This window comes from Leuresthes tenuis, unplaced genomic scaffold, assembly GCF_036924035.1.
Source record: "Leuresthes tenuis unplaced genomic scaffold, fLeuTen1.0.hap1 SCAF_13, whole genome shotgun sequence".
NCBI classification, from domain to species: Eukaryota; Metazoa; Chordata; class Actinopteri; order Atheriniformes; family Atherinopsidae; genus Leuresthes; species Leuresthes tenuis.
The window spans coordinates 13,494,715-13,515,387 of NW_027325367.1; the positions used below are offsets into that span (position 1 = coordinate 13,494,715).

The 20,673-nt window shown below is 41.5% G+C and overlaps 3 protein-coding genes across 4 annotated transcripts in view; 1 reads left to right on the forward strand and 2 right to left on the reverse strand.

Annotated features, from left to right (window-relative positions):
- Positions 1–20,673, forward strand: part of rps12 (ribosomal protein S12) — a 148,603-nt gene that overhangs the window by 8,750 nt on the left and 119,180 nt on the right. The window lies entirely within an intron of this gene.
- On the reverse strand, positions 2,335–7,722 carry tdh (L-threonine dehydrogenase). Of its 2 annotated transcripts, none has more exons than XM_072361909.1 (9): positions 7,582–7,722; positions 6,091–6,286; positions 5,693–5,735; positions 5,511–5,581; positions 4,665–4,814; positions 4,360–4,532; positions 4,112–4,202; positions 3,543–3,812; positions 2,335–3,429 (listed from the first exon to the last, which is right to left on the reverse strand). In XM_072361909.1, exons 2-9 carry the CDS (start codon positions 6,275–6,277, stop codon positions 3,290–3,292), a joined length of 1,125 nt encoding a protein of 374 aa, XP_072218010.1. In that variant the 5' UTR covers positions 6,278–6,286; positions 7,582–7,722; the 3' UTR covers positions 2,335–3,289. The 2 variants fall into 2 exon arrangements, with proteins under 2 accessions (XP_072218010.1, XP_072218011.1); XM_072361910.1 differs by lacking the exon at positions 7,582–7,722 and adding an exon at positions 6,678–6,740.
- On the reverse strand, positions 10,294–19,442 carry mtmr9 (myotubularin related protein 9). Its single transcript, XM_072362366.1, has 11 exons — positions 19,383–19,442; positions 18,823–19,007; positions 18,110–18,218; positions 17,813–17,938; positions 17,512–17,685; positions 17,154–17,371; positions 16,800–16,961; positions 16,564–16,705; positions 16,142–16,362; positions 15,757–15,908; positions 10,294–11,899 (listed from the first exon to the last, which is right to left on the reverse strand). Exons 2-11 carry the CDS (start codon positions 19,002–19,004, stop codon positions 11,736–11,738), a joined length of 1,650 nt encoding a protein of 549 aa, XP_072218467.1. The 5' UTR covers positions 19,005–19,007; positions 19,383–19,442; the 3' UTR covers positions 10,294–11,735.

Sequence of the window (20,673 nt, forward strand, 5' to 3'; positions counted from 1 at the left end):
AGACTGTCTTTTGTCAGCCATCCCCGAAAGAGCACTAACTGTATGTGACAGTCATTAATGCGTTTGTAAAACTTTTGATAATGCCATGTTGTGCTTAAGGTTTGTATTTAAAGTGTTGATGGAGCAGTGTAATGTTCATATGTGCTCAAAAACTTTGTTAAAACACACCAGAATATGAATATGTAATTCAGACCACTGACGCAGGGAAGTTAAATGATTAACAAAAGTGTTTCCAAAAAGGTCATTTCATACCCCGCCTCTAGGCTCTACTCCCCTGTGACCGTGAATTGGATGAGGCGGGTATAGGAAATTAATGAATTAATAAAGTCCATTTCAGTTGCTTTACTCCCTTCTGATTAGATTTATTTTTGTAGTAAATCAGCACAAAACACACACGACACACCTTTATAAAACCTTTATAAAAACGTTGTTGGAAACAGGACGCTTTTTTAACCAGCCATGTTACCATAAAGGAGTGATATCATTTCCAGTAAAACACCGCTGGAGTTTATTCTCCTGGCTAAAGAGAGGGTCATGATTATATGAGCAAGGAAAGTGGTATCATTACCATGACGGTAGAACCTCATCTGGAATGTCAGCTGTGGGACAAAATGTTATGACTCCCATCCCGTGTCCCTCCCACACAGTGGGAATCTTATTACACCTTGATGATCAAAATACAGTGGCTCGGGCAGCTGAGGAAGCCTGCTGATTGGTTCATGGGAGTCGGGACTGTAAGTGTATGTGCACACCCCTGAGGGAGGTCTTACATAAGAGCTAACGATTCCTTTACAACACATAGAAGCAGAAAGCGAAGGCTCATCAGATGCCGGGCGTTTTTTTTCTGCTGTCTGTCTCACTTCTCTTGAAAGCTTTGAATGCAAAACACATGACGAGTGAGTTTTACATACAGGGACGCAAAACAAACATTGCATGCAGGAACATTGTGCCTTTGACCACAAAGACAACAGTGAGTATGAGCAGGATGTGTGTTGTAAGTTCTGAATTAGTAGGTGGATTTCTTCACAGCCGACTGCTCCCTCAGCACTGTAAAAAAAAAACATAAGAACTGAATCAGTAAAGTCAGTAAACTCTCTGAATTAGAAGTATATTTGGAACTATAGCTTCATTTCTGCAGATCTCCCAAAAGCAAACAATCTTGCAAACTTTTGATCTCCAACATAAAGATTTTTGACACATGAAATGATTTAATTGGTAACGACTGCAATTGATTTATTCCATTTCTAAAGTTAGTTGAGGCTTGAAATAACAGGACACTTGCGGGGCGAGTGCATCTGTGGTTTCAATGGTAGACATTTAGGGACAGGAAGTTGTGGTGAGAGTTCATGTATGGGATGGGTGAGAAGAAAGACTTCACGTTCTTTTGCTTGACTAACATGTAATGAGTGATCTCTGATCTCTGGGTGCCTCCAGCCAGTCTGTGCCCCCAGCTCAACGGCAAACAGAACAAAACAAGGTCACCCAGAAATGCTGCAATCACTGACGCAGAGACACTGAAGAAAGGCTATCAAATGTTTAGTTCAGGACATTACAGTCCTCAAGGTTACCGTTTCTGATTGTGCTTTTGTGGAAAAAGTGCACCGGCTCTGGTTGAATGCTTTTGCTGATGTGCTGAGGATATGTTTCTCTGGGTTATTTGCTAAGTGTTATTTGATAGAAGTCTACTGCACACCCATATGCTGTATTTGCTCAGCAGCAAATAAAGTCTACTTCCTCCAAGGTAACAAAAGGAGAATAATTTGTGTTGCTGAACAAAAGGTTTATTCACAAAATTAGATTTTTAATAAAAAACAGAATTGTAAGTTTTAAGTTTCACATTTTAATGATTTCAGTTTTGTTTGAATGATTTCAGTTTTGTTCAGTCTTACTGATAAGAAACTATACTGAGTTTTAAACAGGCAAAAAAAAAACAGCCATGTCATTTTAGTCCAATAACTTTGATTGATAGTCATTTGACTTTGATTTCTGGTTTGGCAAATTCTATCCCTTATTGTATAATGCATTTTTTTTCCATTTCATTTCACATTTCTGCAAGTGTAGTCTTCCATCTGCACTGCACTGGTTCCATGCAAAGCAGCTGAGTCTTAGAGAGAAAAAGAAAAGAAAAAAAGACAGATTTGGTAGGTGGTTTTCTCCACGTACGCCTCTCGGGTTTCTTCTGTAGTCCATATCTAAGAGGTTTCATTTCACCATCTGTACGTCCCCATCATTTCGGACACGTGGACGGTCTCACCTGCCCGCAGCAGTAGTGAAAACTTTTACATGTTTATACTTTAAGGTCATAGAATTACCACAAAGGTATGTGAAAAAAATAAATAAAAACGTTTATTGTCAAAGTTTGCTTTTATGAAGAAAAGAGCAGACGGGACCTCTTTTGCACTTAAAAAAAGTTTCCATTTTATTTTACAGACATCAAAGTGTGACAGATGTGACAGTTGGCGTCACGGTTCCCTTTTGGGAAAAAAAATGTGAAAACTGCTGAAAAAAAATTAAATAACAAAAGTGAGAAGAGAAGCACTTTAAAACAAGAGCGTTAAATGCTTTTGCGTGACTAAGCTCCCCAACATTTAACAGCAACATAATAAATAAAGGTAATTGGAATAAACAGAAGAAGAATTTTATAGAGCTACTGAACTGCACTGCATCTGATAATCACCCTCGACGATCTGTGCCCCCCCCCCCCCTTCACTTTAAAGTGCATCAAAAAATATTTGAACACCTCTAGCCTGATTTGAGCCCCAAGAGCTATAGGCCTCAGTAACTTAATATTGACAATCCTTGGAAATCTAGCAGAAGACCGAACCCTGATCCATTTGGAAAATCAGTGAGAAATGCCCAGAAAAGCTCATTTCAACATTCCCCATCTCTTAAACTGATTAATATTACAAAATGTATGCACTTTCCCAACATTTAAGTCGAAAGAAATTCTCTTGTTCATCCTAACAAGTATTCAAGGAACAGGCTGATATCCCCAACACTGTTGACACCCTTCCACTGACAGACTGCTCATCAACCAAATGTGCAAGCAGAAAAAAGGGAAAAGCAAAGGGCTTTCTGAAGCAAAGGGCTACACAGATGAGAACAGGGAGGATGGTCAAGCCCGCACTGACCTTCGCATTCTGTAGACACGGGAGTCTTGCGGCAGGCAAGCAGAGCCCTTCTCATTTGACACCGGAGAATTGAGAGAACAACTATTTACAGGCCAAGTTTCTCTATTCTCTTTGGTCTGGTTTTACATTATATACAAAGGAAAGACTGATGCAGTGTTTCAGTTAACACGAGCCATACGTGTCTCCACACCAAAGTAGTTCAGCATTGTCTGGACCAGCTCCGGCAGATCGTAATCGTGTTTCCAGCCCCAGTCCTTCCGCGCGTTGGAATCATCGAAGTTCATCGGCCAGCTGTCGGCTAAAACGAAGCAGAACGTGGAATTTAATCAAGATTGTGAGGACATCCTGAATTGACCACAAAAAAATACACCAAGTTAGTGTTTATGGAAAAAAATCTGCAGGGAAGCTTACCGATTGCCTGTCGTACAGGGTCGACATCATACGTAACCTCCAGCTCGGACATCTGCTTCTGGAGCTCCTGGGCCAACTCCTCGGGGGTAAAACTCATGGCATTGATGTTGTAAGTCCTCATACTCAGAGTTTCAGCTGGTGCCTCCATCACCTCCAGCGTGGCACGCAGGCAGTCGTCGATGTACATCATGGGCAGCCGCGTGTCGGGTCGCAGGTTGCACTCAAACTTGCCGCTCTTGATTGCGTCGTGAAAAATCTGGACAGCATAATCTAGTGGGAGACAGAAAGTACATTAGGATTACACCCATTCGAACATTTCCCAGAGAGCTCTCGGAATTTGGGTGTGGTGGCATGTGAAATCTCAAATATAAAGACAAGCTAGACGGTGGATTAAGGCAACAAGTCATGTCGTGTCTAAAGATAGCAAGATGCATAACAACCAAAAATGTTTTAATACCACCAGTTGACAACTTTAAGAACCTCTCCAGATGTCATTTTAAATGCTGTATTATATACGCCCGACACTTCCATATAAATATCATGTTTGTATAGATCTTCATCTCTCCTACCTGTTGTGCCGCCTCCTGGCATGGAATCAGCAGAGATGATTCCCGGGTAGCGGAGACAGCGGAAGTCCAGGCCATAACGGTGGTAGTAGTACTGTCGGAGGACACAAAAGAATAAACCACTGTGATGATAGAAATCGATGGAAAATGATTTACAAGGTTTTAAGACCAATCAATATCGTAAAGGCGGAGGTGCCTGCTTAATGATGGGCTTTAGATTTAATTGACCCAATGAAAGTCTGGGCTCTCACCTCTCCCATTAACTCAGCATGGACTTTGGAAACGCCATAGATGGTGCGAGGTCTCTGCACACACAGATCTGGCGTAGGGTTGCGGGGAGAAGTTGGACCAAAGGCACCAATGGTGCTGGGGACAAACAGACGCAAGCTGTGCTCTGCCGCGATATCCAGGATGTTGTGAAGCCCTAAGAAAGAAAGAAAAGGGATAAATAAATTACTTATATAGGATGATAGTCATATATATATATATATATATATATATAGTCATATATGCAGCAAACTGTTGCAAAGGAGGAGTTTGGAATGTGTTCACTCACCGGTGATGTTAACAGAGCGTGCCAAGGCCACGTTAGCTTCTCCTACAGCACTGAGGAGGGCGCTGTAGTGAACCAGCCAAGTGATGCGGTTGTTCACCACAATTTCCCGCAGGTTCTTGTAGTCCAGGATGTCCGAGTAGATGAAGGGGCCTGGAGGTAAGAGAGATGATTTTAGATGGGGTTCAAAGTCATTTATTATTCGCAACATTTGCAGAAAAATACTGGACTGATGCAAAATCCTGAAGCTAAAACATTACTGCTTCATAGCAAAATTGGAAACTAATTCCGAATTGGAAAAAAAGATGAGAACCGAAATATTTCGTATGAGCAGCGAACGAGTCCAGCCGTTGCCTCATTACTGCGTCTGAGATCAGCCTAGAGTCTGCACAGTGTTGTCCTTTCACACATTTATTCGGTGATCATTCAAATCTTTCCAAAAGCTTACGAATGGAGGAAAATAGCCACAATTCTATAGCGGCTAAAATAATAAAGACGTTTCACGCCACCTTTTTTTTCCTCGTATGTCGTGAGAGGAAAGTGTCACATGATGGTTTACAACAACTGATAAGTACAACTGTCATTTCTGGGAAGACGCAACACCCTCGATGTTGACAATCGGAATGAAACGAGGATTTAGGCAGAGGTGAAAGGCTATGATAGATTTACAACATGGCAGCTTCCCAGTTTGCGAAATGTCAGAATTTTTTTTTAAAAGGTTCAGTATTAGTCATAGATAATGTCACCAGAGGAACTTGGTGTTCGGTCACAATGCAACAGAGTTTTTTGTTTGTGCGTTTAAACATTAACCAAACCAGTTCAATTCCAGAACCCTCTGACTTTACTCACCGCTGTGGTAAACGTCGCTTGGGGGTTTCCTGATGTCAGACAGAATGACGTTGTTCTTTCCATACCTCTTCCTGTAAGGCAGTCAATGTTGTACAACTTGAAATGCATGAAGAATTATGTAACTGTGTTGTTAGAACACAAAAAGACACGAGCCGGAGGGCAAAATGAATATGAATCCTCACCTCAACATTTTGGCCAGTCCCACTCCGAGCTGCCCCAGGCCACCTGCAAAGGACAAAACTGTCACTTTAATGCATGGCACACATTGAATTCAGCTGGTTTCCATGGATATTGAAGTAACTGGGAGAGTGGTCCATAAGAAAATAGGATAAAGCGTTTGACACACACTGTTTGTGTCCAACTGGAACCCCTTCCCGCTTTCATTGCCAAACTTCTAACAAATCCTGCTGCTCTTAAAGTCACCCCAGAGCACATTTTGTACAAGCTCATGATTTAACTTCACAATCCTCATCCTAACTTCTTTAAGAAAAAAAAAACAACCCAACAACTTTTTTTACTGGGAGCAACGTGCTCTACTGTGTTTGACGGTTGCAAACTGCCATAGCCAGATGTTTCTTACCTGTGATGAGCACCTTGGGGTGATCTGTTTCCGAGAAGGACACCGAGTGGAAGCTGGCATCGGATGTGACCTGCCGAGGGGAGAAGCTGATGGCGCGCACGGCCACAGTGAAGGGCTGGCAGCCACACCCAGAAGTGCTGAGAAGGGCCTGTTTGGCCACTTTGGTGAGGGTTCTGATAACAGGCATGTTGGGTATCTACAGAGAAAAACAAAAAAAGAAAGTCATACAAATGCAATCATATGCTGAAAAACTAGTTGGCTCAGAGCTCTTTTTGTATATTTGACAGCCATTGTCTGGAGTCCTCTCTGAGCGCATTTGCTGGCTATAATGTGAGGTTTGGGCTCTCCTCCAAATCCTCGGCACCAAGAGACAAATCACACAATGCACAGTCCTTAAGTAAGGACGGCAGAAAATCTGCAAACAGGGGAGACACCCACAGCTGAAGGAAGCAGGTGCATTGAGCAAACACTTCCTTTACTGTCAGCCTAACTTTGACCAAACTTTGCTCTTACAAAACTGAGTCAAGTAGCTCTAAGAGACCAGCTCAGTGCTTTGGTAATATACATAATACCAAGGATGAGCTTACCTTGGTGCTGAGGGCTTCCAAAACTAAGAGTGAGGAGTGTAACACGAGAATATTTATACTGCCCTGCCTTCGCGGTGAGCCAATCAGCGAGAGAGGGCGTACAGGGGCGCACGGAGGAGGAAAGCCGTGCCAAGAACAGGTCGATGAGTGCGGATTTGGACATATTTTTAGAACGCATTAGGAATCACTTACAGCAAACCTGGTCTTGAGCTCATTAATGAGGAGTCAAATTATACAGCACACCATATTAAACACTTAATCATTTGTAACCGAGAACACAGACTGGCATCAACTATAAAACTTCTAATTTAGTGCTCTATCGCACCCCGAGTGTGCTGTTCCCTGGTGTGCACGCTACATTTGACGTCTCTCGAGGCAGTTGTGTAATAAGGGTTCAGACCTGCTCCCCTCCACCCCACCCCACGCGCCATGGTGGCATCACTGAGGTTATACGCAAGTTCAATAGCGCAGCTTTGTCACACAGACAACGTGGCGAGCTCTTTAGGAAGGGTGAAAACGGTCCTGAATGGGAACCATTATCCAAGCTGTAAATTATCCCTTTTTTTAAGGGGAGGGACCTGCAAGAGGCAGTGAATCACTAAGAAAAAAAATGAGATCGGGCCAAAGCAGCGGGTTGAAGCTGTGTTGGCCTGAGCCGAACACGTCACCGTTAACCGGGCAGACACACATCTAAAATACACTAAAAATAAAACACAATAAAAGTCTTTGCTCCACCAAAAAGCAGCGAGGGTCTGTTTGTGCGCCCCCCATCGTCTTTTAAACAGCGCATTACACGTGGCCGGTACATTACATCGTATTTCATTAAAACATTCATTTGAATCATCTATGTCTATTATAAAGGAATCATTAAAGAACTGCATTTTATCTGCCACAGTTTACTCACCGGTTGATTGACAGAAGAAAAAGCGGACAACGATCTTGTCTGACTCTGTCTCGGGGAAGAGATGCAGCTTCCTCCTGTGAGCTGTTCCTCCGGCGCTCTGACGCGATGCCTGCGTGAGTTATCTCCTTTCAGTATTGCATCAGCTGCGCCCTCTACTATATATCAGCGGCCATCTGGCCACAGGAGGAGCCGGCTTTGTCTCGGATTGGTGAAGCCATGGAGGTGCGGTCCTCCCTCGTAGACCTCTCCCTCCCATCGTGTGACCGCGCGAATTGTTGGCTTTCTCTGTGCAATGTGAACCGAGAAGGCCAGTTGTTGTGAGTTGGCGCTATGTGGCTCAAATTTAAGCGGTCCTCTTTTGACGTGTAAAATTAATGAACCGGCTCAGTTTATCTGAATTTAAAAACAAACAAATTCTGTGCTTTTATGGTTCGTTTCATGCCATTGGAGGTAAATCCATCCAACATGTCCTTGAGAGCAGGATAGTTGATAACAAATGTGACTCCCTGCACCAGAAGAGCTCAAGTGAGGGCCCACAGAAGTGTAGAAATCAATGCAACTTTAATCAAAAAGGCGTTGCACATCTGACAGTGTATCCGTTTTATTGGAATCATGTCATGCTTACGAAGGAAACATGGTGTGAGGTTTGTCTCTGAGGTTTGTTTGCGGTAGATTGGGGATGGCCAAAGAGATCCCAAAGATAAGTTAATCAGTAAACTGGCTCATTTCCTAATATTATTTTCTTTCTGTTATCTAATCGTATGTATTTACCATGTGTTTTTTTTTTTTGTTGTTGTTGTTGTTGTTTTTCACAGAAAACAAGCTTAAATATCTCTATGGTATTTCCAAGAGTCAAAGATTGTCATTTTTGTTTTATGCGGGTGAACTTTAATAACCTCAGTCCAATATCGCTCATTTCTGGGAAGCCTGACAGGAAAATGACACTTGATAACTGTGAGATGACACGGATGAGAGGCAGCCTATTGAAAGTGTTCAAACCTGTTAACTTCTGAAATCAAAACCCATTCTACAAAAGAAAATAAACCAAAAAAAAAAAAAAAAAAGAGGGCAGATCTACACACAGTCTGTCCATTCAGGGGCCTATCAAGGAACATTTTGTGATTAGTGGCGGGCTTCCAGCCATAAACCAGCACGGAGACAACACTCTTGATGCGTTATGCATATGATGAGAGGTGTCGGCTGAACTGTAAACAGTAAAGCAGCTGATCCCGGGCTATTTATTCCTCATCAGATGATTGCTTCGTCACAGCAGCAGGAATACGGGTGAGGTGACGGTGGTGCTGTTTACTAACCTCTGAACAGCCATAACGGGGAGGGGGAGAGAGGAGTGAATTTCAGCTGCTCCTCTATCACACACAATAGCGCTGAAACATATGTCATGCGACAATGACAGTAGCTACTCCCTCTTCCACTGAAAGTAGCTACTCCCTCTTCCACTTCCATGATTTCGAACAATTACGTGGTCATCTCCAGTAAGTTATGAAGTAACTCCAGGTCACACTAGGAGGCAAGACATCAGAATATATTATGGCATTAACAACTGTTTCTGCACATCAAGCTGGGAAGCCTTGACTTATAAGGGCATTTCCAAACTATTTGGATAACTTATCATTCTATAGTGAGAGCGTTATTTTTTTCACAAGTGGAAAACTTGCTAGATTGGGCAAGCTTCCTGGGAGTGGACATCTCAGGGAGTTCACCCAAAGGTCAGGCGGTGCTATCCTCAAGAGAAATGACAGAAAGATCAAGATCTACATCTCAGATTGTGTTTTTTTTTTTTTTTTTTTACATGCTACCGAATCACGAGGTGCCCTTAGTTTTATACTTCTTCTGCCTTTTTGTTAAAATCGATCGCGTGATATGATACGAACCGAGTTGTACCTTTTGTGGGTTAATTGATAGGGCTTCACCGAGAATGTGTCCATTATTTAGCTCTTTGGCTCCCCCCTACAACTGCCGGAAGAAAGACCACCGTCCTAAAAACAAGCATCTGCGTGGGCTCTGCAAACGTTTCCTACTCGTGATTTATTATTTTTTTTTTTTTTTTATAAGCCCACACAAATGTCAAGCAACTGTGAAAAGCAGACGTTGGGGTGCAGGGCTGGAAAGCAAAGTGTTGAACCTCAGCCCCCGGGTGCAGGAGGGTAGTTTCAGGCCTGGAAATGTGCATAACAAGTCAGACGCACATGGCTGAGAGGGTCGCAAAGTTCTCCAATAATGCTTTTATACAAGGACACGTTATCGCTTCTTTTTTCTTTTCTTTTTTTTCCCACCAGAGCAGCTTTTTTAAAAAACTGCACCTCTTTCAAAAGACGTAAGTCAACCTAATACTGTTAAGAGTCTCGGATGACGCAACAAGAGGACTGAAAATGACCATTTCTCGTTTCACGATGATTAAGCAGTAAAGCGTCCACTTTTAATGCCGTGAAAACCTGAAAACATCGAAACCTTTTGAGCGGTAATAGATTTCCACAAGCACCACAGCACATACACATTCATGATGAACTCTGCTGTTACAGTAAGGCGTCACACACAGAGGGTCGGTACAACAGACCGGAAGTGACAGTGTCATTTTTTTTTTTATACAAAGAAAATAATATTCAGATATTGATGCAAGCATACATTTGTATAATCATTAAAACGTCACACATTTGATCTGGCTTAACTCACCGCTTAAGTTGTTTTTCAGTAGTGCAGAAGTTGAACGTACATAGACGTAAGCTTTTTTTTTATTTTTGGCTTTAATGCAGTTTATAGTAGTTTAGCGGGATTAATATACGACCCTTTTGAAGCGACATTGAGATGCTATTTAAAAAAGCAGAGATAATGCATTTGATCACTGACGAGCAAACTAAATTGGCAAAAAAACGAGCAAAGTGCATTTGATTCTACCTCTAAACCACCGTTTTCTTATAATAACCAGAGTCCAGCATGAAGAACTCTGAAGTGCCAAAAGATGGCACAGAAAAAAAAAAGTCCTGAGAGGACAGAGAAGAAAAGAGGGCAGGCTTTGCTGAACATAATTAACTGCAACTATATTGACAGCAGAGTTAAAGGTTTTGAAGCAGCTGACCACTGACTTAATACCATGCAGCTGGGTAGGTCAGAAAATGACACATTAGATGAAGGGAGTTCAGAAAGAGGAACTCTTCTACCGCCGCTGTCATCGGTGTTTGTTCATATCAACTCAGACTAATATGACAATCATTTTCTTTAAACAAAATCATGTATGAAGAGTGCGTTTCTGGAACAGATTATGGCTTCATACACTGTATAAACACAAAGAAATTGACATTTTACACAAAAGTGTCAGACTATAAAACTCAGCCATGTTCTTTGTTCAATTGTGTCCTCGAACACAGAAATTTCAACATAACAAAATGGAATTTAGTCTTTAAAGCATAACCCAACTCTGTCGAGTGCCACTGATCCTCATGACGACACGACCCTCAGCTCCATTTTGACACTTTGCCTGCGTCACACACATTTGAATCACGTTAATGCAGAATTAGGCTGCAATGTTAACAGTGTAAATGTTTTCTGAGGCTGTATTAAGGAAAGCTTTTGCGCAATTGAGCTACTACTAACTATTCTGGCCAAGTTATGATCTAATAAACCAACAAGACTCATAATATTTTGGTCAAATATATGCATATTACAGAAACTCCTACGCTGTACAGTACAGCGGGTCGCAGACCCAACCTACGCATTTCATCTCAACATGCTGCAGTCATGTGCTGCCTTATGGCACCCCATATGTTGCCATAGTTACTCTGCAGTACTTCGGTGGTGTATGCATTCAGCAGGATGTTTGATGAAAACGTGAACTCTGCACTGATATACACAGTTTCTGTTTTCAAGTGTTAAGTGTAACTTCAGGAAATACACTTTTCTTTTTTGCCCCCTGTACTGTGAGATAAATGGTCTTTCTCTCACTGCCGCCTAGTCTGCGATGATACAACATGACAAAACACATTTCTTAAGCTATTTTCAATGTGTAAAGGATAACAAATTCAGAATCAAAGAGATTAATTTAGATTATGTTCTCAAATATCTTTAAATTAAATGTCTGATTAGTTTGTATGCAGTTATATTGATATTTTCTCCCTTTTTCCACCTCTTTGTCTCTCTTCCTATGGGGTATGCAACAAGGGATCTTCTGTTTCCAGTTGGGCCAGCTGCCTGCGCAGGGTATTAACTTTGTTCTGAAGTTCCTTGTTATATTCAATTATATGAACCATTTCATCGTAAGCCTCGTCCAAACTCTTGGAGGATCGGTTCCAACGAAGGAACACTCCTGCAACAGAACAGGAGAGATGCGAGTGGTCGGTTAGCACCAGAACTTACAATAAAAGACATGGTTTCACCTGTTTCTGCTGTGCTCAGGACATATTCATAATTAAGGTCAAGTGTATAGTTACTATCCTGCACATGCACATGGAAGTATGAAACACAGAACATACACAGACAGTTAAAAGGAAACATTATCTTACGATATTTGCATGAAATCCAGAGAATTGTGGCCAGACGATTTGCATAAATAAGCTGGAAGTTGTTCTGCACTGACACTGATAAACCTTTAATGAATCCTTTCAAACTTTCTAGGAAATGCTTATATATAGAAACATAACTCTAACTGTCAAAAGTGTGCAAACTTTGAGGTTCAGCAGGTGTCTGCAGAAAATGGGATGACAATCAGATATAAGCGAGGACCTTGTTTTTTATTTAAAAGAAAAGGGATTTATCTCATGATTTGGGCTTAGATCGCTGCCACCGTGAAAGGAACAACGAAAGCTGAATTATACCAAATACATTCTCAAATGAAAACAAACCAAAAAAAAGTTTAATATGACTAAAGGTAACATTTCGGAATGCAAAGGACGAAATCCATAGTCTAAAGCGAGCAGTTCGTGTGACGAAATCCTCCAACATCCCAGAGTCGAAGCTTGTTCTGTACAGAGAAATCAACTCAAATTCCTCCCCGCTCATGTGGAGCACCAATCAACAGTTACCAGAAACGTGTTGTTCCAGTAATTCATGCCAATGACGAAAGGTGCACAGCAGTTTATTCATTTCAACCACAAATATCTAATATTGGATGATCGAGTGCATATTTTTGTGCTAATTTTCGTAATCAGGTTCTCTTTATCTACTTTTCAGACTTGTGTGAAAACCTGATTATGTTCTGAGTGAAAAATCCTGCGCGAATTTGAAAGCTCTCACCGACTTCCTTGTATGAGCCTGAAACTAACGTGAGGTGACCTCAAGCAGTGTTGAAAAAACTGGTCTCTTCAATGACTGGATCTTAATGGTGGGTGTAGAGGAACAGGTGCCACCACAGAGATTTGCTGCATGACTGGAATGCACAGAGCAGTGCGGGGACAACCCTGTCGGTCATAGTGACAGCAGATCACTTACAACACCGCTCTACCTTTTCATCAAACATTCTAAGGTTAATATGACCTTTATTAAAGTAACTTACTTTTCCAAGGTGGAATGAAACAATGAAACAATTTTGGCCCGATTACGTCGAGGTTTGTGTGAGATGTTAAAGAGTTTTTGCACACCACAAGTGTCTGTTCGTGTCCACGTCAGCAGCCAGAGATGTGGTCTTACGTGCGTGTCTTTTAAGTTCACCCAGACGGTTGTGTCATTTTCAACTAAAGTGCTCTGTAAGCAAGATGTCACGTGCTCCAGCGAGTTCTCGCATGTCTGGCTCCACTTTCATGTAGAATGAGGGGGTTAGTCTAAAGCTCGAGGCAGTAAGGGAGGCCCCTAACACAGACTGCCTGAACCAGATGACCTCTCCTCTGTGGAGATCCAACCCTCCCCCACCTTTTTCTTTTCAAACGGCTTGGCATGGATCCCCTCTTTGTCATAAAGAATTAAGTTCTTTTTCAATCACTTTGTTTTTGTTTCTTTACAGCCATCTGAAGCTCCCAACTTTGACCAATTCTGACTTAGTTAAGTGCACTGCTCTCAATGACACCCATTTTAAACATTCGTAGTTATCGCTGCATTTTACGTACAGCACCGTGACTCGCTGTCGCATCTGTAAACCTGAGCTCCAGCAAGTTTAGTTAATAAAGTATTAGATGAACATCAAACGACAATATGATGATTAAATACAACTTTTAAAAATGTTTATTACCATGAAGGGCAACGTGTGCAAACACTGCTTATGTATTCTCAGAAGTGGACATACTTTACAAAAGGGTCATATTATAAATAAATAAAACCTTTTTCTGAGCTTGAGAGCATATATGAGGGCATATCAAGTTACTACCAACTCAAAATCGCAGGAAAAACACAACACTGACAGTTTGTTCAGGGCTGCATAGGTCTGAATTAGAATATCCAATAAGTGGCAGCCTAATTCCATAACATGCTATTTATTTTTCACAAGAACCTTTAGTTTGTCCAGTCAAGTAGTGAAAAGCCATTGAGTAGGTGATATTTAACATTTAACAGGCTAAAAGAGAAACCGTTTTCACGCAGAAGATTTTTCTCATTTTTAAAAGTGTTGGTTAATACATTTGTATGAAAGAATTTATGCTCATTAAAAGATGAAGAGCTGTTCTATTTTTCTTTTTTTTTTATACAATGCACATTTCATTGTTTCATTTTGAGTCCGCTTGTTAAAGAGGGGCGTGTCTCTTAATATACTGTACAATAAAAACTGTTCATCGGCTCACTTGGAAATACCCTGTACAGGGACTTCACTTTGCCTCAAGCTCACAAAATCAAGCTACAGTGCATTATTGATGTTTATAAGACATTTTATTTTTCTTAAACAAAAAAAACTCCTCTTCTGGTTATGACAAATGGCAGCTGTTTTCTCTGGGTTTGCAATTGGCTCATGATACCGTTGTTATGAAGTGCTGCGTAGCTCTGATCCACAACTTATCTTACTTTATAAACCTTTCTTAAGTTACTATGCAGGGTTATAAACGTCCTTTACAAGTTTTCTGAAGCCTTGCATTATACTAATGTACTCAGGCTGCTTTAAAGATGCAACCTTCACACAAAGTGTGTTTTACTTCAGAGATTCATTTGTCATTTGCATACCTATTAAGTAGAGTTACTATTTTTGATATTTCAGCATTCGCTGTGAAAATACGCCCGACACTTATGACCGACACTTACATAAGACTGTTTTGACCGCCACGGTACGAGCGTGCCGCAGGACTAAGATTAGCTCGTACACGATTCTGAACCGAGAACTTGTTGTAAAATGTTCTCCACCCCCAAACGTCAGCAGGCTCCTGTGTCAGTGAGGATATACCTTGAGTACAGCCTATAATAAGACAAGCAGGCAGGCTGCACATAGAGACACGTGTGGCAGGTCATCGCTGGATGTTCAACACAGTTAGATATGAGGTTTTTAAGCATCTCAAACTGAAATATAAGCATCCATAAAATCCTTATTCTATTCAAATGGATATGCTTGCACAGCAATAATACCTTTTTAATGAATATTTGCTTTGTTTGATGCTCAATGTAAAGCAGCAACCTCAGAAGGTTTCACTCCACAGAAGGCAGTGTTATGTGTGCTTGCATGCTACAGCATTTACGAGCTGCGCAAAAGGTCAATCTGACACAAGTTCAGATGGTTAAGCCAATAGTGCCCCCTGCTGGTGAACGTCATCTACCTCAAAGATGTAATCATGTGGCTATCACAAAGCTTTTCTCAACAATTGAGTAAGCTTTTAGAGTGCAGGCCTTTAACTCACAGACAGTAAAGGTTTCAGGTTTTGGTTAAACCCACACTGGCATAAGAAGAATATGAGATAGTGTCCCAGTGTGCGTACGCAGCGATCAAATGACATGGCACTGACATACTTCACAAAGCGTCAACATTTATCATGAAACCTAAAAAGTGGGACCGGGTTATTATTCAGTATGCAACCAATATAAAACTTTGAAGGACAACTTTACTCACCTGAAATGTGATTCCAAATTCTTACTCATCACTTACTCATTTTTGCTAGTTTTCACCAATCTAAGTGTGTTATCCGGCTAAACGTGAGGAGCTTTCAACACCTTTTAATCCAAGGAGCATTCGAGTTTACTTTGGTCTCAGGAAGTGCTTCTACAATAGTCCACCTCTGCTGTCTACTTCTTCACTTCTCAATCATTTTGCTTTCTTCTTACCTTCCCACAGCAGCAGACTCTGAGGAGCCACGGAGGGCCAGATTACAAGACTGTTGGCCTCATACAGCGGGTTGGTCAGACGCTCCAACTCTTGTGGCCGATTAACCCATGACCAAAGGGACACAGTCTTCTCGGGCAGAGACAATTTGGCTCTGTAAATAGACAGAAAGGTGGAAGGTTAAGTAACAAGAACATTAAATGACTACAGTTTCAACAACACGTCTAACATGTAAATGAACAGGAACATTTAAGGTAAAGGATCAGTTTTTCCATCTAGAATAAAATAAATTTCCACTCCTCCACCAAGCAGAGAGCTGAGGCCGAAGAACCAAAAGCATGAGGAGGGAATATGCGTGTAGTCCCACATCAGTCTACTTGAACGCACCTGCCGGCTGCGCCGTTGCCCAGGAAAGTACCAAACTGAGAGGCATAGGCGTGTTCGAAGAGCAGCACTAAGAGGCTCTCAGTGAATTCAAAGGAACAGGGAAACTGGCGAAGGATCTGCCACACACAGTCCAAGAAGAGCAGGAAGACAGGAGCCTCGAGGCGGGGCTTGCTGTTGGAGTAGGCAGACTGGGCGCAGCGCTGCTGGAATGGGTGACCTGCCTGGGAGGGTGGTCAAAAAGGTGAGAGGGGGCAAGAAGGCAAATAATAAAACTGTGTTCAAAGAGAACTTGAGATCCTTGTTGGATGCAGCTGTAACTCAATTTGTCTTACTCCTCAATGCGCTTTTACATTCAGCTAACTTCTGTCAAAAAGTTGTAAAAGAACCTGTTAGGCATTATATCAAAGCCAAGGGAGGCTCACCTGGAGCCACTCTCTCTCCACCAGGTTCTGAAAGCCTTTGATGGTCCTGCAGGCCGGATCAAGGATAATCTGAGCCAAGGAGGTCACCAGCAGGGTAGAGTCTGTCCCTTCTGTTCCGTGAACAAGCACCGACGCTCCCTCCCTGAGAAAAATACAGATTTCAATTTATCAGCAGGTCAGCTGCGTTTCTAAGTCGGTCAGTACCGGTCCAAATCAGCGAAACGTAGATCTCTGACCTGTCGATGCACTGGGCGGCCAGGCAGGCAGTGGTGAGGACCTCCTTGACATGAGTCTGCCAGTTGGAGGCCTCAAGCTTGCTTAACCAGCGGTCCATGCTGTGGGACTGATCATTACATGCCTCCACCAGCTTGATCAGACTCTCCTGGAGGACATTCGACCTGGAAATGACAGATTTCACAATGCTTCATATAAACTGATAAGTAATTATTATCAAACCAATAAACGTATATCTTGTAGCCACTGTAGCAACTCTTCTTAGTATTTAACTTTCAAACATGACAAGAAAACAATCACTTGAAAATCCAGACTGCAAGGTCATTTATCGCTGGACTCCTGTACTAACCGCTCACCTTTCAATGGCCTTGTGGATCCTCCTCCACTGTGGATAGTTTCCCTCAGACTCAAATCCTCCACCTCGAGCTTTGGCCTGCTGGGCAACATGGATAGTGCGCGTATCGATGATGTAACCCCGCTTTCCTGGCCTTAGCGTGGCGTTGATCAGCTTCTCGTCTTCCTTGCACCGTCGCCCGTTGGTGCCCGTCAGTGGCTGCCCTGCTCGCATCATCACCTGAAAGTGAAAGATTTGCGGGATTTAAACACAGTTTTGTGCTCCGATGCTTTCAGACTCTATGAAGTTCAAATCCACAAGCAATAAAATGCAAAATAAACAGTAAGAGGTGCAGACCGGCTCATTTGCCTGAAGCTCACCATGCCATTCTTTTTGTGATAGTAGCTGAGTACCGGAAAGCGGCCACCATGGCGGAAAGTGGCAACTTTCTTCAGCGAGTCATCATCGATGTCTTTAGGCACTGCCACCAGAGGGGGGTATGATGGACACACGCTGAAGTCTTTGTTGACTTCACTCAGTCTCCACTCATCTGTCTGAGAGGGGGAATCGTGTCATGTTACAAGAGGAAATGATGGAGCACAAAGGACTGACAACCCTGGGTTAGGTGAGCTGTGTTCCAATATCACATGCAGAAATTAAAGCCAGTAATCAGACTCATACCATGGACTCCAAATCTTTAAAGGTATCCTGTGGAAGAAATGAATTCCATCCATCCTCTATGACCTCAAACATGGGCCGGTAGAAGAACGGGTACATCAGGGAGATGGAATCAAGTGTTGACAGAGCCTTGAGAGGAACAAAAAGATCTATATGATAATCAAAATTTTAAATAGCACGTGGGATTTAACACGTTTTTCAAATAAAATGTTTAACTATATTATCAAAGATAAATGTTAGTAATTCACAAGAGTTGTAATCGCTCCCTGGAAGGGCTGAGCAACTATATGCAGCCTTTACCTCAATAGAGCTAGCAATGTTGAGACATTCCTCCATGCCAGGGATGTCAAGCTGAATCACCCTCAGGTCTTTGCATTTGACTATAATGCTTCCCAAAGACCCGACAAATCTAAAAGACAAGGTCCACATTGGTTTAAAAAGGTAAGCAGAGCAGAGAGTCCGTACGTCATGGAACAGAAAACAACAAACAGCAAAAAACTCCATTCTGGTAGTTTCATGACTAACTGAAATAACCTGGATGGAAGCTATATATATATGCTAAAGAAAATGAGCTTTATTGCCTCCTTGTTTATCTTTTTGCAGCATAAACTTGACCACCCTAAATGAAAACAAAGGAAATAATGTCTTCTCACAGTTCCTTATGGAAGCAACATTCAAAGCCACACATCATCCATATGTAACCAGTTTTATGTAGCCCACATGGTGCAATACATAAAGATGGTACAACAGGAAGTATGTCAGGTGTTATTCCTGAAGCTCATCTTTGGAAAGTTGTGGCATCATCTGCCGTTGCAAAGCCTGAGAGACTCTCTTATTAGAGAAGTCATGCGAGCGTCAGCTCCAGAGAAGCAGGCATGAGTCGTACAACCTACCAAGTTGCACTGAAAACAAAGATGCATTATGACTCTATTTTCACTAAGCTTCCTCACTTTTGATCATGGTAGTTCATGAAAACATTTAGAAAGAACCTATAAAAACAAAACTAATGTCACCTCTTCTCAATGGAGTCAATATTTGAGTGAAGCAGCCACAGCTCCTCTGTGTTGTCCTGTCTGGAGGACAGGATCAAGTGATGGCCAGTCAAACACAAAGTCCCCTCCACAGTGGGCATGAAGGGCCGGTGCAAGACAACTCCATCCACTCTGGGTGTCTTTATCAGCTCTGCGAATTCCATGATCTGGCCAGACAGGAAGAAGAAAGCCCACATATACAGGGATGAGGAGGGTGTAGTACTTTTTTTAAATGAACAACGCAGCTGATTAGTTTATGTAAGTCACCGCATAATGTGCTACGGTAAAAGAAAAATATTGTGTGAGTTGACGTTAACAGTAAACAAATATATACTGCAGCAATCTGCCAGCTGGATTCATTCAGGAAATGGGGTGGCTAACGTTAGCTAGCAGGCTAATTAAAACTAACAATAATTTGCCGTAAAAAAATGTCCGTCATCTTCAAATTTACGTGACACGGTCAACAATATCTATGCTATAGAAACACAGAACAATACGGAACATTTTCCATAAATGTTAAAGGGATGTATCGAACAGTTTACCTGATAATCTTTTATTTGGTTGTTGGGCGACACTGGTACGTTCGCAAAAACACACCGACTGGAAACAACCGGTTTATGATTTTTAAGCCAGGACACTTTGCATAGAAAAGAAAGCTATTTTTTTTCTCTAAAATTGCAAGAAAGCTCTGTGGTTTCCAGAGTAGCGATATGGTTTAAAGATAAAGACATTTATGAAAATGAAAATGTTTGGTGGAAACATCAAATGAGCAACATTTCTAACAAATACTGTTAAATCATGGAACTTTCCCAGCTGATGATTACTCGCTCGAAGAGAATCTTTCTATTTTGTATAATATCATTTAGAAAATGATATTATAAAAAATACATTTATAAAAAAAGAAATTATGTAGGATTACACCATATAAATGATTTTGCACTGTTTGCATGAACGCATATTGTAGTAGTGTTTGTTGAACATTTATTTTGGACTAAATGTTTTCATTGACGTGAACGAAGATTATATAAAAAAAATGTTATGAAGGCAAAAAGTCCACAATTTGCATGAAAAAAAAATCCTCTCACAACTGAATTTCTTAAAATTAATACTTTCACTAAAGTTAACCCTAACCTAATTTCCTGACCCGAAAACAAAGTCTTTACTCTCAGAAATCTCTTTGAAACCAAGATGTCTCACATTCACAGGAAATTCCCATATGGTGGTGGACAATTTTTGTCTAGATCGTACTGGAAAAGCAGATACACAAATATTTGCTCGCTCTTCAGCTACTAAAAAAATTAAGACTTTCTACGGGTCTCTAGTCCATCACAGGGCCACACAGAGCAACACAGACATGATACCATGCACCCTCACATTCACTTCTAGGGTCAGTTTAGAATCACCAGTTAACCTCACACGCATGTTTTTGGATGGTGGAAGGAGACACGGGGTGAACTTTCATACTCCACACATAGAAGCATGATTTGAACCAGGAACCCTCTTTCTGTGAGGCCATTTGTGAAGGAGTTTCTTTTGAAGCTTTATCAAAATATCACCTACTGTACGAACCATCACTTCATAAGAAACAAAGAAAGGACACTAGATGGCGATGTTGGCACATTTTTTAAGCATTTCCATCATTAGAGGCCACATCAATTGGCGTGATCATGAAAAACAAATCATTGTGTTAGTCTGGCAAATACATGTTATTTTGATGCCAAGCAAACCACATATTTAATAAATAAACAAATAAAATAAATCCAACCTGGTGACAGAGGCTTTCCATTAATAGGTAGCAAAATCTTATAGCCCAGTAGTAGTAAGGTTGGGATT